This window comes from Mobula birostris, chromosome 16 (genome assembly GCF_030028105.1).
Source record: "Mobula birostris isolate sMobBir1 chromosome 16, sMobBir1.hap1, whole genome shotgun sequence".
NCBI lineage: Eukaryota > Metazoa > Chordata > Chondrichthyes > Myliobatiformes > Myliobatidae > Mobula > Mobula birostris.
In genome coordinates this window covers 42070104-42091536 of record NC_092385.1, presented here as the reverse complement: position 1 = coordinate 42091536, position 21433 = coordinate 42070104, and the positions used below count along the sequence as shown (strand labels likewise).

The following is a 21433-nucleotide window of genomic DNA, read 5'->3' as shown; positions in this document are numbered from 1 at the left end:
TCTAACACCAGACCAAGCCAGGCTCAGGCCAGGCCGCTCTTGCTGCGGTCAAGTCCTGAACTTAACCTAGTATATTGAGGATGGATTTGAAATGCGACAAAGTACAGGGGCAGTATTCGTTGACTTAACAGCAGCGTACAACACGGTGAATCATAGAGGCCTTCTTCTGAAATTATCTAAAATGTTAAAGAACGAAACCACAATCAAAGTAATAAGAAGCCTCCGAGAAAATCGCAGATTTTATGTAGAAATGAATGAAATTAAGAGTAAATGGCGTCCACAAAAGAACGGACTACCACAGGGATCAGTCCTGGCAACTCTACTATTTAATATTTACACAAATGACCAATCAACCTTTCCTAACGCACGCAGGTTTATCTCTGCAGACGACCTATGCATAGCAACACGAGCTAACTCCTGCCAAGAAGTTGAAGTATGACTTATAGTAGTCCTCGAAGCAATGAAGTAGTATTATGAAAAATGGTATCTGAATCCAAATCCATCAAAAACTCAAGTCTGTGCATTCCACCTGAGGAATCGAGAAGCAGATCGGAAACTCAAGATCTTCTGGTGTGGGAAGGAGCTTGAACACCATCCAACTCCAATTTACCTGGATGTGACACTGGATTGGACGCTCTCATTTACCACCCAAATCCAAAAACTCGGAGGGAAAGTTAGCTCTCGCAATTCTTTCTTGAAAAAATTAGCAGGCACAAAATGGGGAGCTAATGCTCACACACTTAGATTAATTGCCCTAGCACTCTGCTATGCACCTGCAGAGTACTGTGTGGGGCAGATCAACCCATGCGAAAAAAATAGACCCGTTGCTTAACGAAGCCTGCTGAATAATCACGGACACATTGCGCCCCACACCCACTAACATCATTTACAGACTTGCAGGCATTGCTCCTCCAGAGATCCGAAGGCACACTACAACAAATATTGAAGAAGGTAAACAGAATTCGGATCCACGACACCCACTACACCATTATGAGCCAGTTTCCAACTGCCTAAAATTGAGGAAAAGCTTAGCTACAGTGGAGGAACTTCCACACGGAACATCCCCCCAAACATACAGGATTGACCTCTGGCAACAAACAGAAGCCAGACCCCACCAAACAATACAGTGCAAGACCCCACAGAAATGTTGCCAGACGGGGCACTGCTTGACAGACGGAAGTGGTTCACTTTCAACAGAGAAAGCTCAGGAGTTTGTAGGACAGGAGACAATATGGTGATGTGGGGTTTAAAGACCAGCGTATCCTGTGAGTGTGGCAAAAGGATGCAGAATATTGAACACATTGTGCGCAACTGCCCACTTTCACCTGATTTAGCTGACACTGACCTGCTCAGCATCAACCAAACGACACTAGGATGGCTGGCTGTCTGGTGTGACAAGATATGATGAACAGAACAATTATCACCATGCTTACGCAAATTATGAAGTATAATTTGACAGGCATTTGAACCAATTTTGGAAAAGTCTTTGATACCCATCTGAAGATTAGCCAAGATATCATTAAGGGGCAAAATGAGTGATCTGCATTCCTAAATTTCTTTGAATCATTACTAATTATCAGTTATGTTGCTGAACTCACCTACAGATTGGGCCTGTTTCACTGTTGAGTTGAGAATGATAATTGTATTAGCCCATTAATTAACTTGTGTTATTTAATTAACAAAATGTAATGATGTTTTCACAAATGAACTTGCATTTCAATTTTTTTTCTCTAATGGAGTCATTTATGTGCACTAAATCTTCTTTGAATTCTGTCCATTGTTCCAAATTAGCCATATGTTGTTTAGGATAAAGTGGTTATATGACAATATGCAAGCTTAACAGGGTTCCTTCCATGTGAAATTACATTTACTATTTTGCTTGACTTCAATCCACACATTATTAAGAGCTAAAATTATTTATAAATTATTAAAAGATTGCGTAAGTTCCATGAACTGAAATATTTTCTACAACTGGATGATAGTCTAGTATGATTTCCACAGTGTGAACTTTTGACCTTAAGTTTAATTCTGGTGTCATGTAAACAAGGGGAAAAGACAGACACATAATTCTTCAAATACAGTGGCCTTTAGATAGAAATTCTTGGACAACGTCCATGGGCAACTGGCAAATGTTCTGAAGTGAGCAACAGGGTTCAAAGAGAAAAATGAACAGTTGGAAATGGGGTGAGTTGGTAACTGGTGAGGCAACACTTGGCAAATGGGTAAAATATTGGCTTTATAAAGTACAATCGATATACCTCAGTTGAAATATAATTCTATGCCAACAAAATCTGCAGGAGCTTTTATAATCTGTTAATTGCGAGAGGAGGGGGCTGTGGGAAGAGAAGAAACTTTCCCAGGCATTGTAGGGGATAATATTTGGTTACTAAATGCATCATGCTCTGATTACATTTATTAGACGGAAAATTGTAAGTGCATGTTCAAGTGAAGAACTCATTTTCAGAATCTTACTGTAGTTGTGCAGCGAGTTGACAAGACAATACCAAGAGATAGTCTCCTTACTATCTCTTTCAGAAAGTTGTATCGTTCTTGGATGGGGCACAACAGAACATTTCTTTGTATGAAACCTCTGCACAGTGACCATATTCTTAAGTTAAGACAAAGTGAGGTCATCTTGTTTGAAATGCATATAGTTCTCAGAAATATGAGATGGGAATAAATGTTAAGAAGTTGCCTCCCCTGAATTACTGTGAACAGTACATCAATATTTCTAAAGAGGTTGATCTTCTGACACTGAACAAGAAGGCATTCTTTCATTTAAAGAATCAAGGACCTTGTAGTTTTTTTTCCCTAGGCCCTAAATAATTATCATTAATTTATTATTTGTGGAACCAGAGGAGCCATCAAGAATGTTTACCATATCATCCCACTACCATGCTTTGGAAAGTCTGATCACCTAATTTTAGTTCCTGAATTTCCTGAATATAGGCAGAGAATGAAGACTGCAGCACCAGTAGAAAGGTCTACGAAGGTACGGACAAGGGAGGCAGAGGAGTGCTCACAGGACTGCTTTGAGTCAGTGGACTGGACAATATTCAGGGATTCATCTTTGAATCTGAATGAATATGCTACAGTTGTCACCGACCTCATTAAAAACTATGTGGATGAATGTGTGCCTACGAGAACATACCATACATACCCAAAGCAAAAGCTGTGGATGAAACAGGAGATTCGAGGTCTGCTGAGGGCCAGATCAGTGGCTTTCAAGTTTGGTGATCCAGGGCTACGTAAGAAGGCCAGGTATAGAGGGATATCTCAACAGCAAATGAACAATTCGATTGAAGTTAGAGGCAGAATTGGGTGCATGTCAACTCTGGTAGGGTTTGCAGGCCATAACTTCTTACAAAGCAGAACCTAACATCATAAAAGGCAAGCAACACACATCAAAGTTGCTGGTGAACACAGTAGGCCAGGCAGCATCTCTAGGAAGAGGTACAGTCGACGTTTCGGGCCGAGACCCTTCGTCAGGACTAACAGAAGCTCTTCCTTCAGTTAGTCCTGACGAAGGGTCTCGGCCCAAAACGTCCACTGTACCTCTTCCAAGAGATGCTGCCTGGCCTGCTGCGTTCACCAGCAACTTTGATGTGTGTTGCTTGAATTTCCAGCATCTGTAGAATTCCTGGGGTTTACGATCATAAAAGGCAGGGATGCTTGACTCCCAGATGAGATCAATGCCTTTTATGCATGCTTTGAAAATGAGATTAAAACTATAGCCCTGAGGATCTCTGCAGCATCCAGTGACCCTGTGACCTCTGTCTCAGTGGCCAATGTTAGAATGTCTCTCAGGAGGGTGAACACTTGCAACGATGGGCCCCAATGGTGTAATACTCTAAAAAACATGTACCAACCAACTAGTGGATGTGGTCAAATACTCTTTCATTCTCTCATTGCTACATTTGGAAGTTCCCAACTGCTTCAAAAGGGCAACAATCGTAGCAGTGCCCAAGAAAAGTAGGGAGAGCTGCCTTAATGATTATTATGCAGTATCACTCACATCTATGATGATGAAGTGTTTGTTACAGCTGGAATCAACTCCTGTCTAAGCAAAGACCTGGACCCACAGAAACTTTCCTATTGCCACAATAGGTCTGCAGGGGATCTGATCTCATTGGCTCTTCACGTGGCCTTGGGTCACCTGGAAAATACTAATATTTATGTCAGGCTGCTATTTATTGACTACAGCTCAGTGTTTAACATAATCCGTTCCTACAGTTCTGATCCAAAATCAGGACCTTAGTACCTCCCTCTACAAACAGATCCTCGACTTCCTCACTGGAAGACCATAGTCTGTGTGGATCAGAAATCAGATCTCTACCTTATTGAAAATCAATACTGCCACACCTCAAGGATGTGTGTCTAGTCCACTGCTGTGCTCTCTCTACACACATGACTGGGTGGCCAGGGACAGCTCAAATAACATCTATAAGTTTTGCTGATGACACAACTACTGTTGGCAGAATTTCAGGTGGTAACAAGAAGGTGTACAGGACTGAGATAGACCAGCCGGTTGAGTGACGTCACAGCAACAACATTGCACTCAACATCAGTAAGACTAGAGAATTTATTGCGAATTTCAGAAAGGGTAAGATGAGGGAACACTCATCAGTCCCTATCGAGGATCAGCAGTGAAAAGAGTGAGCAAGTTCCTGGGTGTCAACATCTCCTGGGAACTATCCTGGGCCCAGCCTATTGATGCAGTCACAAAGAAGGCACAGCAGCGGCTATATTTCCTTAGGAGTTTGTTTTGTCATGACACGCACTCACAAGTTTCTAAGGATGTACTGGGGAGAGTATTCTAACTGGCTGCATCACCGTCTGGCATAGAGGGGAGATACTGCACAGGCTCAGAAAAAGCTGCAGAAAGTTGTCAACTCAATCAGCTCCATCGTGGGCTCTTGCCTCCTCAGTATCCATGATGTCTTAAAGGAGGGATGCCTCAAAAAGATGGCATCCATCATTAAGAACTCCATCAGCCAAGATATGCCCTCTTCTTATTGCTACCATCAGGGAAGAGTTATAGGAGACTGAAGGCACACATCAATGATTCAGGAATAGCTTATTTCTATTGGCCATCAGATTTCTGAATGGACGTTGAACCCATGGACACTACTTCACCTCATTTTGTTTCACTTAATTTAACTTTTTAAAAGTATACAGTATATGCTTATTGTAATTTACAGACTTTTATTATTATGTATTGCAATGTACTGCTACTGCATACCAACAAATTTCATGTCATGTACCGGTGATATTAAATCTGATTCTAATTCTGACCTTGGTGATGTTCAGTTTTTGAGCTAATGAGCAACGTCAGTGTGCTTGGACAAGTCAATCTTGTTAAATTGCTGATACATTTGACTTACAATGAGACACATGTGACACACAAAATGCTAGAAGATCTCAGCAAATTAAGCAAACTAACCCATGGAGGGAAATAAACAGTCGAAGTCTTGGGCCAAGACTTTTCATAAAGATTGGGTAGGAAGGGGAGAGAAGCCAAATAAGAAGTTGGGTGGACTGGGAGGAGTACAAGGTATCAGGTCATAGGTGAAACCAAGTGAGGGAGAACATGAGTGGGAGGGGAGGGGTGATGAAGTAAGAAGCTGGGAGGGATAGATAAAAGAAATAAAGGGCTGAAGAAATAGGAGAGGACAGTGGACCATGGAAGAAAGCGAAGTGTGGGAAGGGTAAGGAGAATCAGAGGGAGGTGTTGGCCAAGTGAAGAAAAGAAAAGAGTTGAGAGGGTAACATGAATGGGAATAGATAAAGAGAAAGGGGGCAAATAATTACCAGAAATCTGGATTATTCCTCTTCTCACCCTGTCTCTTGCAAAAACGCCATCCCCTTCTCGCAATTCTAACGTCTCCGCCGCATCTGCTCTCAGGATGAGGCTTTTCATTCTAGGACGAGGGAGATGTCTTCCTTTTTTAAAGAAAGGGGCTTCCCTTCCTCCACTATCAACTCTGCTCTTAAATGCATCTCCCCCATTTCACGTACATCTACTCTCACTCCATCCTCCCGCCACCCCACTAGGAATAGGGTTCCCCTGGTCCTCACCTACCACCCCACCAGCCTCCGGGTCCAACATATTATTCTCCGTAACTTCTGCCACCTCCAACGGGATCCCACCACTAAGCACATCTTTCCCTCCCCCCCCCTCTGCATTCCGCAGGGATCGATCCCTATGCGACTCCCTTGTCCATTCGTCCCCCCCATCCCTCCCCACTGAACTCCCTCCTGGCACTTATCCGTGTAAGCGGAACAAGTGCTACACATGCCCTTACACTTCCATTCAGGGCCCCAAACAGTCCTTCCAGGTGAGGCAACACTTCACCTGTGAGTTGACTGGGGTGATATACTGCGTCTGGTGCTCCCGATGTGGCCTTTTATGTATTGGCGAGACCCGACGCAGACTGGGAGACTGCTTTGCTGAACATCTACGCTCTGTCCGCCAGAGAAAGCAGGATCTCCCAGTGGCCACACATTTTAATTCCACATCCCATTCCCATTCTGACATGTCTATCCACGGCCTCCTCTACTGTAAAGATGAAGCCACACTCAGCTTGGAGGAACAACACCTTATATTCCGTCTGGGTAGCCTCCAACCTGATGGCATGAACATCGACTTCTCTAACTTCCGCTAAGGCCCCACCTCCCCCTCATACCCCATCCGTTACTTATTTTTATGCACACATTCTTTCTCTCACTCTCCTTTTTCTCCCTCTGTCCCTCTGAATATACCTCTTGCCCATCCTCTGGGTCCCCCCCCCCTTGTCTTTCTTCCCGGACCTCCTGTCCCATGATCCTCTCGTATCCCCTTTTGCCTATCACCTGTCCAGCTCTTGGCTCTATCCCTCCCCCTCCTGTCTTCTCCTATCATTTTGGATCTCCCCCTCCCCCTCCAACTTTCAAATCCCTTACTCACTCTTCCTTCAGTTAGTCCTGACGAAGGGTCTCGGCCTGAAACGTCGACTGCACCTCTTCCTACAGATGCCGCCTGGCCTGCTGCGTTCACCAGCAACTTTGATGTGTGTTGCTTGAATTACCAGAAGTGTTTGTTTTTAAACCATTAGGTTGGAGGTTGCCCATCAGAATATGAAGAGTTGCTCCTCCAATGTGAGTTTGGCCTCATCTTGGCAGCAGAAGAGACCATAGACAGACATGTCAAAATGGAAATAGGAAGTAGAATTGAAATGGGTAGCCAGTGGTAGATCCTGACCTTAGTAGTAGTAGAGTAAAGGTGCACAATGAACCAGTCCCCAGTCTGTGTCGGATAGTACCAACGTAGAGGAGGCCACACCAGAAGCACCAAATAAAATAGATGATCCCAGCAGACCCGCAGGTGAAGTGTCACCTCATTTGGAAGAATTACTTGGGGCTCTGAATGGTGGTGATGGAGGAGGTGTAGCAATCATCACACTTGTAGGGATAAATATAAGGAGGGAGGCAGTGAGGGAGGGATGAGTGGAAAGAGAGTCACGTAGAGAACGATCCTTAAGGGAAATGATGAGGGGATGTACATCAATTGTTCTAACATCCAGTAATTACTCCCCTCTCCCCTCTCTCCTTCTCCATTCTATTCAGGTTACCCTCTCACCCCATCGCTTCCTCCAACCTGCTCTTCACCTCCTTCCGATTACCCTTCTCTTTCCTTTTATTATACAGTCCACTGTCCTATTTGATTCCTTCTTCTTCAGTCCTTCATTTCTTACGTCTATCACCTCCCAGCTTCTTTCTTCATCCTCCTCCTCACCCACACATCCACCCACCCTCCTCCTCACCTGGTCTCACTTAACAACTGCCAACTTGCAGTCTTCTCCCTCCCCACCCCCACCATTTTCTTATCCTGCCTCCTGCCCTTTTCATTTCCAATCCTGATGAAGGGTCCCAGACTGAAATGCTGACTGTTCACTCCACTCCATAGATGTTGCTTGACTTGCTGAGTTATTCTAGCATTTTATGTGATTTGCTCAAGATTTCCAGCATCTGCAGAACCTCATGTCCTCATGAGACATATGTAACAAACTTTACAATCCATTCAAACAGAGAGGAACAATGAATTCAGATGAACGGTCTGAAATGTTAACTTTGTTTCTTTCCGTGGATGCAGCATAATCTACTGACTGATTCCTGCTCTTTCTGTTTTCATTTCAAATTAAATAGGCTTTTGTTTTTGTCTTACATTCCTGTGATCTCTTTAAGAAATCTATATTATTTTCAAGTTAGCCCACAGAGTTCCCTTGGTTACCCTAGAATGAAATGTGGGACTGTGTCTTCCAAAGAAGAGGATGAATTAATGGCAAAACTAGACCAAAGGAACAAATTTATCAAAATGTCAAACGGAACTTGAGGAGATTTTAAATAAGATCATTGCGGATTTGGGTTTAATAATTTATACAAAGTGAAAAATGCATTTGGATCAATGTTTACTTACACGTGGTAGTCGCTCTTCAACAACACGGCAAATGCCAAAAAGAGAGAAATTACCGGTGAACATACAATATATTTAAATCAAAGTCCAGTTCCCATGGGCTTATTTCTCAATGTGTACAGAAATGCACTGATAGGCTCTCTGTTGATATGCTAATGTGTTACTAGGGTGAATCTGAAGTGATTCTGAATTACTTTTCTTTGGAATGAAAAGAAAAACACACTACAACCAGTTAGTAAACATATTCACAGAGCTTCTTTCATTTGCACTATAGTCTCTATTATATTGCTGTTGTAAGTTGGCAAAAGACTTAGGATAAACATGCGAATGCTATTGGCAACAAATAACTAACTGGATACAATCTTAATGAATGCTTCACATAATCTCAAATTAGTAGTTGTAATTCATTCAGCATGGATAAATATTGGTTTTGCAAGCTATATTTTCAGTTTACTTTTCATCGGTAATTGGAATTCAAGTTTTGTGATCTGATGCTAATTGTAATCCATTTATTGCCATGGTAAATTTTAAACATTTGCAGTAATTCAACAAAGAAAGTTTGTAATAGTTAGTATAGACTACTTTATGATTGTCTTTCATCACCATGGTGATAGGTGAGGAGTGTAATGGAACTGATCATGACAGAAAGAATTATAATAATACCACAATTGACAAACTCTGGTTGTCATATATGGTACCATTTAGATAATATTCAGTGGCTTGTTAGTTGTTAGTAATGATAGGCAAAAGAAACATATTAAGGTGTACTATTGCCATATTAATGACACTTAGTTTTGAGACAGAAATATTGTTTCTTCAAATTAATGTAATGAATTACATTTTAACTTGAAAAATGTAATAAATGAAGAAACATATGATGCTATGTTGGCCATTGATTTTGCATCATGGATTTAAGGAATGTGCAAACGCTGTTTTAATTATAGATATTCTGATATAAGGTCCAAACTGCTAGTGAAACATAAGTAGACAATAGTATAAAGACTATGAAGTGTATTTTTTCATCACATCAACAATTAATCATAATCAATTTGTAATTTGAAATACACACCCAAGAGGCTTGGCATCAGATGATCAAACATGTCATACTTGCCTGAGTATGCACAGAGATCTTATGACTTCAACTGCAAACTTTTGTGTTAAACTTCTGACTTTTTCATCTTCACCTTCACAAATGCAAGGAATTCACCAACACTGAAATCATCCATCAAACTGGCTATACCATTTCTCTGTCATTTTCCACAGCATTTTACCCAGTCTGTCATCTTATGCTCATCCCCTATGCCATTTCTGAGTTCATTTTGTCCACCTCTGTAAATACCTTCCTTTCAAACCTGCCTCAGCACCTCTGCTATTAAAAATCTTATTCATACTTTTGCTTTTCACCATCCAATCAACCTTAACCCTTTCAATATAAACTAGATCAATTGACATCTCTCTTTCTTCCAGTGGTATAAGTTACTTAAAAATATTTGTATGCAATGATAGAGTTGATGAAACAGGTACCAATAGATGCACAAAAGGCCAATTGAGTTATTGTGACCATGCTGAAAGACCATCCAAGGAGCCAGCTTGGCAATTATATATATGTAAGGGGATTTCGACTTTTATGTTACTGTGGAGGCTAATTAAAATGGCGGCTTTGTTATATTAATCTGGGGAATGCAGCTTTGTTGTGTTAAACGCTGAGAAAGTTTGCGGTAGCAGCTTATTGTGGTTTAGAGGGTGATAAGAGGGTGCTATTAACCAATTGGGATAGTTGTTATGGTTTTGGTGTATTTGAAGATACTGTATGCGCGGGGTTTTGGGGCAGAAGGCGGGAGAGCGAGACAGAGGATGGACCAGGTGCTGTGAGTCCGCTAACGGGGTCGGACCCCGAGCGGGACGTTCGGCGAGGAGACGGAGATGGACTCGTGTGGAGCGTCTGGTCGACCACCGTTGTTGGTCCCAGGCGGCCGGTCGAGGTGGTCCGAGGGGGTCACAGGGTGAAGAAGAAGGTCCTTGAGCTCCAACGGTTTTTGTGCACGAAGAGATTGAACTTTGATAAGTGTGGCGCCTTTTATTTTCCTTTAATATTTTATTCTCCTTTAATTATATAGTTCCAGTAATATCTATAAACTGTAAATCATTTAATCGTATCTGGTGTATTGTCTGTTATTTGGGCGGGGTGGGGTACATCACACAACATTCACACAAACGAATTACCCAGTTTGCCGGGGCCGAGGCTGTTTCCCTAGATGTCAGCGAGCCGAGCGACCCTGAGGGTGGCCGGGGGGGGGGGGGGGGTGCTACATATATATAGAAAAGAACAGCGACACAGGAAAGTATTTCCCATCAAGGAGGGCATCAGTGTAGTGATGAGCAGTGACAGAGAGTGATAGATCATAATGCGGAATTGATTTGGTGTAAATAAGGAACAGCAGAGAAGAGAAGATGTGACTGTGAGTGTAGGGCAGGTTATCAAAATATTTTCTCATGGAAGGACAGAGTATAAATTGAGAAAAATTGAATTTGTGTAAGAAGTGAACTAGAATTATTATGGGTGATTTTAATCTGTATACTAAGTGAAAGAACCAAACTTGTATGGGCATTATAAAAGAGAATAGTGTACATCAGGAGCAATCACTCACCAAACATTTGCTCATCTGTATGGGCTGTCCAGAAGTTAAGCTTTGGAACCTGGGGAGAAACTGTATTAAAAAATATTGTTGGTGAATCCTCTAGAGAAAAATAGTCACAAAGTTGTAGAATTCCAGCTACAGTTTGAAGCTGAACACCTTGGTTCTATCACCAATGTCCTCATCCCAAACTGAGTGCATTATATAAGTCTAAAGAAAAAAACATCTGAAGTGAATGGACAAAATAAGCTAAAGGATAGTTCAATTGATAAACACGGGCAAATATTTAAATGTTATGTCATGTGCTCGGCAGAAATCTTTCCAAACCAGAGTACTGTTGAAAAACAGAAACCTTACCCATATTTTCCACCTCCACAAATAAAATCTTCCTTCGTTTACCCTGCTGTGTATTTAATATTTCAGGACTGTATAGCAGTCTTGTAACTATATGGCTTGATTAAACCTATTTTCTTGTTTATATAATTCATTATGTTTATATATATAAAACTACGTGAATTGCATACATCATAGAACTACCAAGTGATATGTGCACACTGCGCTTAAAGTAAAAAATGGAGTTAGACTCACATTTCTCAATTCCCTTGTTTTCCTTTGAATTAGTTTAATGTTTTGAAGTTACTAAACATAACAAACCCCTTTACTACTTCTGTGCTGGCAAAACAGTTTTTATTTTAAATGTCAGTATTCTTTAATGATTGTTTTTGAATTTTCTGATTTCCTTGTGTTAATTTGACACCAATTATTTCTATGTTCTTCTAAGTTTTATGCATAATGAAAAATTGTGGCTAGCATTTTTATCCTTTTTTGCCATTTCCTTGTATGTATCTCACCATCTGGAACACAGTAAATTTGGCATTCTTGCCCTTTTTCTTTGTGGGAAAATGTTTACCTTTAACACTCTAAATCTCCTTTGCACTGAGACTAATTTAACGACAATATTTCCAACCTCTGCAGCATCTTGCATTTAGCTCTCATCCATTTCTTCTAAATCACTTCTCAGTGGAAAGCCATTCACTGTATCCCAGTTTGGAACCTTTACTTCATTATCATTTTTCCAGTACACAATAAATCCAATAGAATTATGATCCCTCTACTGCTGGTGCTTAGGGCAGCAATGAAGGTCCTTCATCTTTGGCCGTGTCCAGGGCTTCCTTTGTTGTGTCAGTAGCTTGGTTTTCACCACTGTCAGTCCGCAAGTTCTGGGTGGAGACTCAGGAATATCATTACACTCAGATGTAGAAGGATTGCTGTTTCTGTAACAGTTTTGTTTTACCAGTCAGAGTTGTTAGCCCTGAGCTGAACCCCCAAACCTGGAGGACCAGCAGACCATTCTTATTCTGGTACCTACCCTTTGATCGTTTGGCATGGGTGACTCTACCAAGAGCATAAAGCCCAAACTCCAGCCGACATAGCTCTCTGGCACACAAGCCCCCAAACCACGACAAAGTTGTGGTCCTCCTGGAGGAATAGAGTTGTGATTACGATGACAAAAGTGATATTTGATTGGTGCTAATCTTCACCAATTAACCTGTAAGGTTTATGTCATGTAGATACACTTGATCGGGGTTTAGATGGTTGCTTCGTAGAACATGTTTGCACGGTGTATAAATTTGATGTAACTGATGGCTTTAATTTAGAGTATCACTCTTTTAACAGGGTGGCTGAAAATAAGCTTTCAGCTTGGTTTTAATGATATTAGTTACAACTACACCCACCTTCTTAAGTGGAGGATCATGACTTATCATCTATCCTGTTAATATGAATATAAACTAAGTGGAGAGATTACGAAGGAGCAATTGTTACATTGATAAACAGGTAACGTTCTGCATAATTAGTCATTACATTCTGTCATGCTACAGCATTTCCTATTGATTTTATTTTAGCTGACCTATGGAAAAAGCCGAATGCAAAGAACCAATGCAGTTACATAGATCTTTGTATCATGTGCTTTGTATGCTTCTTTTAAATTTCACATGAAAACATTTTGACTTAGAAAAATACCAATTGCTCTCACACATAATTCATCTGATGCATGTAAAATTTTTTAAAAGAGTTAAAATTCTGCTGGAAATTGCATTTGCTTATTGCACATTACGATATCCTATTATGCAGCACTTCGCTTTCAAACTGTGCTATACGTAATCTTCAACGATTGCTGAATGTAACCATCAGCAGGAAATGCTTGCAGCTAAATTCCACACATAAAGAGGAACCAAATGAGAACAAAAAAGGGGTTTAAAGTACGATATCATAGAAAATAATAGAAGTTAACATGAATTTATAAATCTTAGTTCATTTCTTATTTCTTTGTCCTAAAGTTTATTACTGATGGGTTTGGATACTATTGGTACTTTACACTTTCAAGGGTGCCAGAACATTTGATCTAAACTTTTTATTCACCTGATGAAGATCAAGTCTTGTGTATTTTTAATCATTGGTGTCAGATGCTTCAAAACTATTGGCAAAGGTCTTGTTTCTGAATTATCTGTGTTTGAGCAAAGTCTTCTGAATGCCATGTAACAGTAAACAAGTGAACAAACCTGCATTAATGTTCAAGAAATTCAAATAAAATCACATTTCTGGTGTACATATATGTGATTTCTCGTGAAAGTTGAATTTGCTTGTGGCATCAGTGGAGCGATGAGTTATTAAATTTTACATTTCAACTAACATGCAACAGATGAATCATGTGTAAGAGCAGTTGATATTTTTCTAATCCAAAATGTTTCCATGTGAAATTTAAAACAAGCATACAAAGCACATTATACAGAGATCTATGTAACTGCATTGGTTCTTGTCATTCGCCTTTTTCAATAGGTCAGCCAAAATAAAAACAATAGGAAATGTTGTAGAATGACAGAATGTGATGATTAATTGTGCACTAAAAGTTAGCCTGAGCACCTCTTAAAAACAAACTGGAAATTCAAGCCATTGTTCTGAGGAGGAGTTGCTAACTAGAAACATTAACATACATAGAACAGTACAGCACATTACAGGCCATTCGGCCCACAATGTTGTGCCGACCCTCAAACCCTGCTTCCCATATAAGCCCCCACCTTAAATTCCTCCATGTACCTGTCTAGTAGTCTCTTAAACTTCACGAGTGTATCTGCCTCCACCACTGACTCAGACAGTGCATTCCACACACCAACCACTCTCTGAGTAAAAAACCTTCCTCTAATATTCCCCTTGAGCTTCCTACCCCTTACCTTAAAGCCATGTCCCCTTGTATTGAGCAGTGGTGCCCTGGGGAAGAGGCGCTGGCTATCCACTCTATCTATTCCTCTGAATATCTTGTACACTTCTATCATGTCTCCTCTCATCCTCCTTCTCTCCAAAGAGTAAAGCCCTAGCTCCCTTAATCTCTGATCATAATCCATACTCTCTAAACCAGGCAGCATCCTGGTAAATCTCCTCTGTACCCTTTCCAATGCTTCCACATCCTTCCTATAGTGAGGCGACCAGAACTGGACACAGTACTCCAAGTGTGGCCTAACCAGAGTTTTATAGAGCTGCATCATTATATCGCAACTCTTAAACTGTATCTCTTGACTTATGAAAGCTAACACCCCATAAGCTTTCTTAACTACCCTATCTACCTGTGAGGTAACTTTCAGGGATCTGTGGACATGTACCCCGAGATCCCTCTGCTCCTCCACACTACCAAATATCCTGCCATTTACTTTGTACTATGCCTTGGATTTTGTCCTTCCAAAGTGTACCACCTCACACTTCTCCGGGTTGAACTCCATCTGCCACTTCTCAGCCCACTTCTGCATCCTATCAATGTCTCTCTGCAATCTTTGACAATTCTCTACACTATTTACAATACCCCCAACCTTTGTGTCATCTGCAAACTTTCCAACCCACCCTTCTAACCCCACATCCAGTTCGTTAATAAAAATCATGAAAAGTATAGGTCCCAGAACAGATCCTTGTCGGACACCACTAGTCACAACCCACCAGTCTGAATGTATTCCCTCCACCATGACCCTCTGCCTTCTGCAAGCAAGCCAATTCTGAATCCACCTGGCCAAACTTCCCTGGATCTCATGCCTTCTGACTTTCTGAATAAGCCTACCCTGTGGAACCTTGTCAAATGCCTTACTAAAATCCATGTAGATCACATCCACTGCACTACCCTCATCTATATGCCTAGTCACCTCCTCAAAGAACTCTATCAGGCTTGTTAGACAGAATCTCCCCTTCACAAAGCCATGCTGACTGTCCCTGATCAGACCATGATTCTCTAAATGCCCATAGATCCTATCTCTAAGAATCTTTTCCAACAGCTTTCCCACCACAGACGTAAGGCTCACTGGTCTATAATTACCCGGACTATCCCTACTACCTTTTTTGAACAAGGGGACAACATTTGCCTCCCTCCAATCCTCCAGTACCATTCCTGTGGACAATGAGGACAGAAAGTTCCTAGCCAGAAGCTCAGCAATCTCTTCCCTCACCTCATGGAGCAGCCTGGGGAATATTCTGTCAGGCTCCGGGTAATTATCCATCCTAATGTATTTAACAACTCCAACACCTCCTCTCCCTTAATATCAACATGCTCCAGAGCATCATCCTGACTTATATTGTCCTCACCGTCATCATGTTTCCTCTCATTGGTGAATACCGAAGAGAAGTATTCATTGAGGACCTCACTCACTTCCACAGCCTCCAGGCACATCTTCCCACCTTTAGCTCTAATCAGTCCTATCTTCACTCCTGTCATCCTTTTGTTCTTCACATAATTGAAGAATGCCTTGGGATTTTCCTTTACCCTACTCGCCAAGGCCTTCTCATGCCCCCTTCTTGCTCTTCTCAACCCCTTCTTAAGCTCCTTTCTTGCTTCCCTATATTCCTCAATAGACCCATCTGATCCTTGCTTCCTAAACCTCATGTATGCTGCCTTCTTCCACCTGACTAGATTTTCCACCTCACTTGTCACCCACTTCACCTACCATTCTTTATCTCCCTCACCAGGACAAATTTACCCCTAACATCCTGCAAGGGATCTCTAAACGTCAACTACATGTCCATAGTACATAGTATCATAGCATCCATAGTACAAAAGCATCATCCCAATTCACACCCGCAAGTTCTAGCCTTATAGTCTTATAATTTGCCCTTCCCCAGTTAAAAATTTTCCTGTCCTGTCTGATTCTGTCCTTTTCCATGATAATGCTAAAGGCCAGGGAGCGGTGGTCACTGTCCCCAAGATGTTCACCCACTGAGAGATCTGTGACCTGAGTATGGCATTCCCCCAGTCGGCCTGTCAACATACTGAGACAGGAATCTGTCCTGAACACACTTAACAAACTCTGTCCCATCTAAACCCTTGGAACTAATCAGGTGCCAATCAATATTAGGGAAGTTAAAGTCACCCATGATAACAACCCTGTTATTTTTGCACCTTTCCAAAATCTGCTTCTACCAGCTTCTACTTCTACAGATGCTCTTTGACAGGCTTGATGCTTCTAGCACTTGTTGTTTTTTTTTTCTGTTTCGTTAGCCTTTATTCTTGCTGCTTGCTTAATCTTACAATGTATTTTAGAAATGTCACATCTTTTTTTGCTGTGAAGCATGAATCTGCTTAGTCTGTGGCAGAAATCCTGAAATAATTGATATACCACTTAATTCTGTCTGTTTACTTGTTATGGGAATCCATTTGGTGTCCATGTGAGTTGTCAATGGAGCTATCCTGTCAATCCCATTTCCCTGTCTTTATTTAGCAGTAAACCAGCTATTTATTCTTTCTCATACGCATATCAAATCATTCTTGACTGCCCCAAAATAGAGGTATGTGGTAAAAATAATTTTAGTGAAACTGACATCTTTGAAATGTGGGAAGAAATCGTTCATCTACAAAGGGAACATATAAGCCCCATGCAGATGGCATATAAGGTCAGAATCAAACCTGATCCCTGTAAGCTGTGTTTCTGAAACCTGATTTTATAGTTCACAGTAAACAGTTAGCATTGGTCATTCAGAGATTCAGGGCTGTCATGGACTCTCTGTAAACTTATACACTGGAGTGGTACAATATTCTCTTGAGAAGACTAGCAATGTGTAAATAGGATGAACAGTTTTAACCAATAAGAATGAAGTATCTTCAACATGTGAAGAAAAATCTATAGGAAAGCATTTCCAGTGTTACTTTATATAAAGAAAATCAAAAGGTGATAATGAAATATGATGTTAAGAAAGAGAAACATAAAAAATTGAAAAATAATTATGTAATAAACAATCATTGTAGTCATAGAGAAATACGTATCAGCGTCTGAAAGTTGCAAAGTGGTTAGACTTAATATGTGACTGTAAATTCAAGTACATTTGTAAACCGGAGACTTAGGTTTTTCTGGCACTTGTAAGAAACCTCCTGTTTATCAATGGCAATATTTTTGAACTATATTTGCATAACACTACTTGGATGGGGACTGGGAAGATAATAGTAACTTACTAATTTTCATTTTCAATTCCACAAATAAGATTCTGGAATTACATACTCTATTTGTTTAGTAACAGTTTGGATTATTATCCACATTATTATTTCAAACAAAATCTGGAGCTTACTGCCTTGAGGTAATAATAGAAAAGTGTCCATTGGAAACAAGTATTGAAAGAAAAGCAATCATATGCTACAGAGAGCTTCTTCATAGAGAATGGGAAGAGGGGTTGAGAGATAGTGGGATCAAATCCACCCTGGAAACAGAATTGTTTAATTGGGAGCAGCCCAATCCAGATAAATAACACTTAGATGTCCAAATAATCATTCGTCAAGATGCTGAACCGATTACTCTCACAGCAGTTATAGTCATCTTTATTTGTATTGCTTCTTTACACTTTTTTCCATGTAACTCCTCCAGCTTCCACCAATGATACAATTAAAAGTAAATCTTTAATCAAGTGCTGCCATAAGGCCATGCAGAGTAAAATACGCAGTGATTTGAGGTAACTACTTCTCTTAAAAAAAATGACCTTTGCATTTTCATTGATGTTGATGTTTTCTTTACAAGCTATCTTGTATCCAATGGATGTGCATCTCCTCACATTTGAGCTTCAACTCTGCTTGTACTAAATGATGAAAGACATGAGTCTTGATGCAAATATGTGAAGCATGCTTCATTAGCAGTGATTTGTTTGAAAACTGAAGAGAAATGACACATTGTACCATCCCACTGGTTAAAAGAACGAAACTAAACAGAAAAGTGGTGTGAATATTTCCTGGATTATTCAGCTGAAAAACCCAAGGCAAAATAAATTTGAGATGAAAACAGTGACATTTTCTTTGTAAATTAATTATTAATAGTTCAAGGTTGTCCTTCTGAGACCCTAATGATATTTTCTGAATGGTCAGTATTGATTGTTTCCCTGTACTGTTTGTGTCACACTCATAAATGGAGCAAATTGCCTGAGAGTTCAATGCGCTAAATCTTCATCTTTTTTTGCTCCTGGGTATTTCTTCATTGTTAACATCTGTGCATTATTCAATTGTTAGCTTTTGCCTTCTCTGCTCGGCAAGAGGATCAAATTTAGAAGACAAGCAAAGCTGCCTGCTATTTCTTTTACAATGGCTTGGAAAGTGTGCTTTTGATTATTCAATGTGCTTTGATAATTACATGACTTATTAATCATCAAATCAATTATATTTAGCTGGATCAGCCAAGCAAATGCCAATGTCACTGGTATGTTTTGAGATTGGGCAAAGAACCAAATGCTTGTTTTTAATTCTTTTTTTTTCAAATTGGCTTTTCTCACAGATTAGAGGTTGTACCTTGAAGAAGAAGTCTTCTGTTAACTGGTGATTGCACGAAAAGCTTATTTGCCCTTGGCAACTGAAGATGATGTTGCTATGGAAACTACTGTTTCTGCTATCATTCATTGGCTGCCTAGCAGGTAAAATATCATTAATACTTTTGATATGTACATGTGACTGTATTCAATATATTTGCTGAGAATAATGTTACCCTAATTTATTGAAACCCAAAAATAAATCACTTGTACTTACATTTTTTTGATTTGCCAATAAGCAGTTTTGTTTGGAATTATCTGATGTGTTCAAAAAGAAAAATCCAAATATATTTGATGTGGTAATGACGTGTTAAATGGCTCAAAAACTAGGGTTCCTTGTGATTATTATGACCCATCCTGACAAGAAAATGTCTTGATTAGAACATCATTCTGGCAGATTTCTGCAGTGCATTGCACAATCATATATATTAGATCGTGCGAACCAAAGCAATCAATTATGAAGTATCAAAATCAGGATATCAATTTTAGAGTAATATGAATGTTTCACATGAAATTGCCATTAGATCATGATCAGTATATCTAAGACAGGTCATAGTGAATTTAAGAATGATATTTTGGCACTACTAAAATGTACATTGCCTGATGTTTGAGTCCGTATATTTTTTGAGTTTTTCTTCTCACTATATTCTTGTAAATTAATGATATGAATAATCTATTTTTTATATTTTTTGGACAGAATGCATTTTGAATGCACAATAGTAAAGTAAAACACCAGTAGCTTATAAATAATAGATGCACGTGGACTACTTTATTCCTGATTAATTTAGATTCAGTCATGACTCCGATCCATAATTTAAATAGAGTATGATGATTAAATCTTGGCTTGCATTGAGGAAAGTTTTAAATGCTTTCAAAGGAGCACATTACTCTTTTGTAAGGTCTGAGGAGTCAGTACATTTTATGGAAAATGCAGAAAAGCTTGCTGTGAAAATTGCGTTTTGGATACATGTTATTACCTGTTGTCAAAGTTTACAGCACAACAGATGCAAAATCAATTGTTGTACAAGCAATAATGATCCTTTTTTTTCTTGAGGATGAGCTAATTATTTTTGAAGTCTTATTTAAGGTTTTGATTTGGTCAAGGAGATATTGTAAATTATTTATTTATGTTATGCATATGCAAGCACTGCAGGTAAGATCCAGCGAAAATGAAAGATCTTTTAAGGTTAGGGTTTTTTTGGTGTTAGGTAAACTTGAAGCATTCAGCTTTTTTCATCGATTGTTTTTCTGCTACTGCATCATCTTCCACTGAAATAGACAGTGATGTAAAAATGATACATAGAAAAGCAAACATGTTGTGCCCTTCTGTAAATCTGACAGAATTTTCTATTTATTTTATATTTTTAGTTATACAGTACAGAACAGGCCTTTCTGGCTCAATGAGCTGAACCATCCAGCAGCCCATCTATTTAATACTAGCCCAATCACCAGATAATTTACAATGACCAATTATCCCACCAACCGGTACATCTTTGGAATGTGGAAGGAAACTGGATCACCCAGAGGAAACCCATGCAGTCACAGGGAGAACATACAGACTCCTTTGAAATTAAACTCCAAACTCTAATATCCCAAGCTGTAATAGTTTTCTGCTAATGGTTACATGGCCATGGCATCTGTGACTGATAGTTGACTGACAATGGATTTGATTGTATCCCATACATTTGTGCAGTGATCTTAGTTACTTTAAGATTGAGTTTTATTTTGAGTTATATAAACTGGGGAGTATCTTTGCTGATGGTTAAAGTGAAAGACTGTAATCTTGAGAACTACTTGAATATTAATTTCAGAGCAATAGTTTGCTGACAATGGAAAAGTACCAGAGAGATAGAGTGCTTCCCATTTCTGGGAAGTGCATGTAAGTACCTGTTGAATCAGTTAATTTGATTAATGACTTAATCCTACATACACAATGATCAAAACCACAAGGAAATCCTCCAGTCAGTTCCCCAATTCTGCAACTCCTTAAGTTCCCTCCATCTTCACCTCATCTTTCAGCAATACTGCCATCTTTGTCATTTTCCCTGACATGGGTCATAAATGCTGTCATTTACAATGTTGTCCATATCCCAAAGAAATAAATAGAAAAACACCGACCATCATGTTCTTAGCATTTCCCACCTCCCCAGCATTGAAACCTTGTCTTCTTAACAATATTTAATTGTTTTCCTCACACAATATCCTAACCATATTTCCTCATACAATGGGTATTCCCTCCAGATACACTTCAAGCCCATAGTCATGTCTTAACATTCCTCCCCCTTTCAACTTCTAATCTACTGTCAAAATACTACCCCAGAGATTTATACTTCATGTTGTCCTAGGAGATGGTCAAAGAAAGGCCCTTGTGCATGAAGTGCTTGGACAGTGCACAAGGTTTTGTGCATACTTAATAAGACCATCAGAATTAGGCCATTTGGCCCATCTAGTCTGCTTCACCATTTCATCATGGCTGATGAATTTCTCTCTCAGCCCCAATCTCCCACCTTCACCCTGTATCCCTTAATATCCTGAC

General features: G+C 39.9%; 1 protein-coding gene across 3 annotated transcripts in view; it reads left to right on the top strand.

Annotated features, from left to right (window-relative positions):
* The window catches only part of LOC140211113 (contactin-4-like), a 2284382-nt gene that overhangs the window by 1152965 nt on the left and 1109984 nt on the right, over positions 1-21433 (top strand). For all 3 annotated transcript variants that reach the window (XM_072280600.1, XM_072280598.1, XM_072280599.1), the window contains one exon: positions 18867-19002. In XM_072280600.1, coding sequence (XP_072136701.1) covers positions 18948-19002 — 55 coding nt within the window. In that variant the 5' untranslated portion in view covers positions 18867-18947. The remainder of the gene's footprint in view (positions 1-18866; positions 19003-21433) is intronic.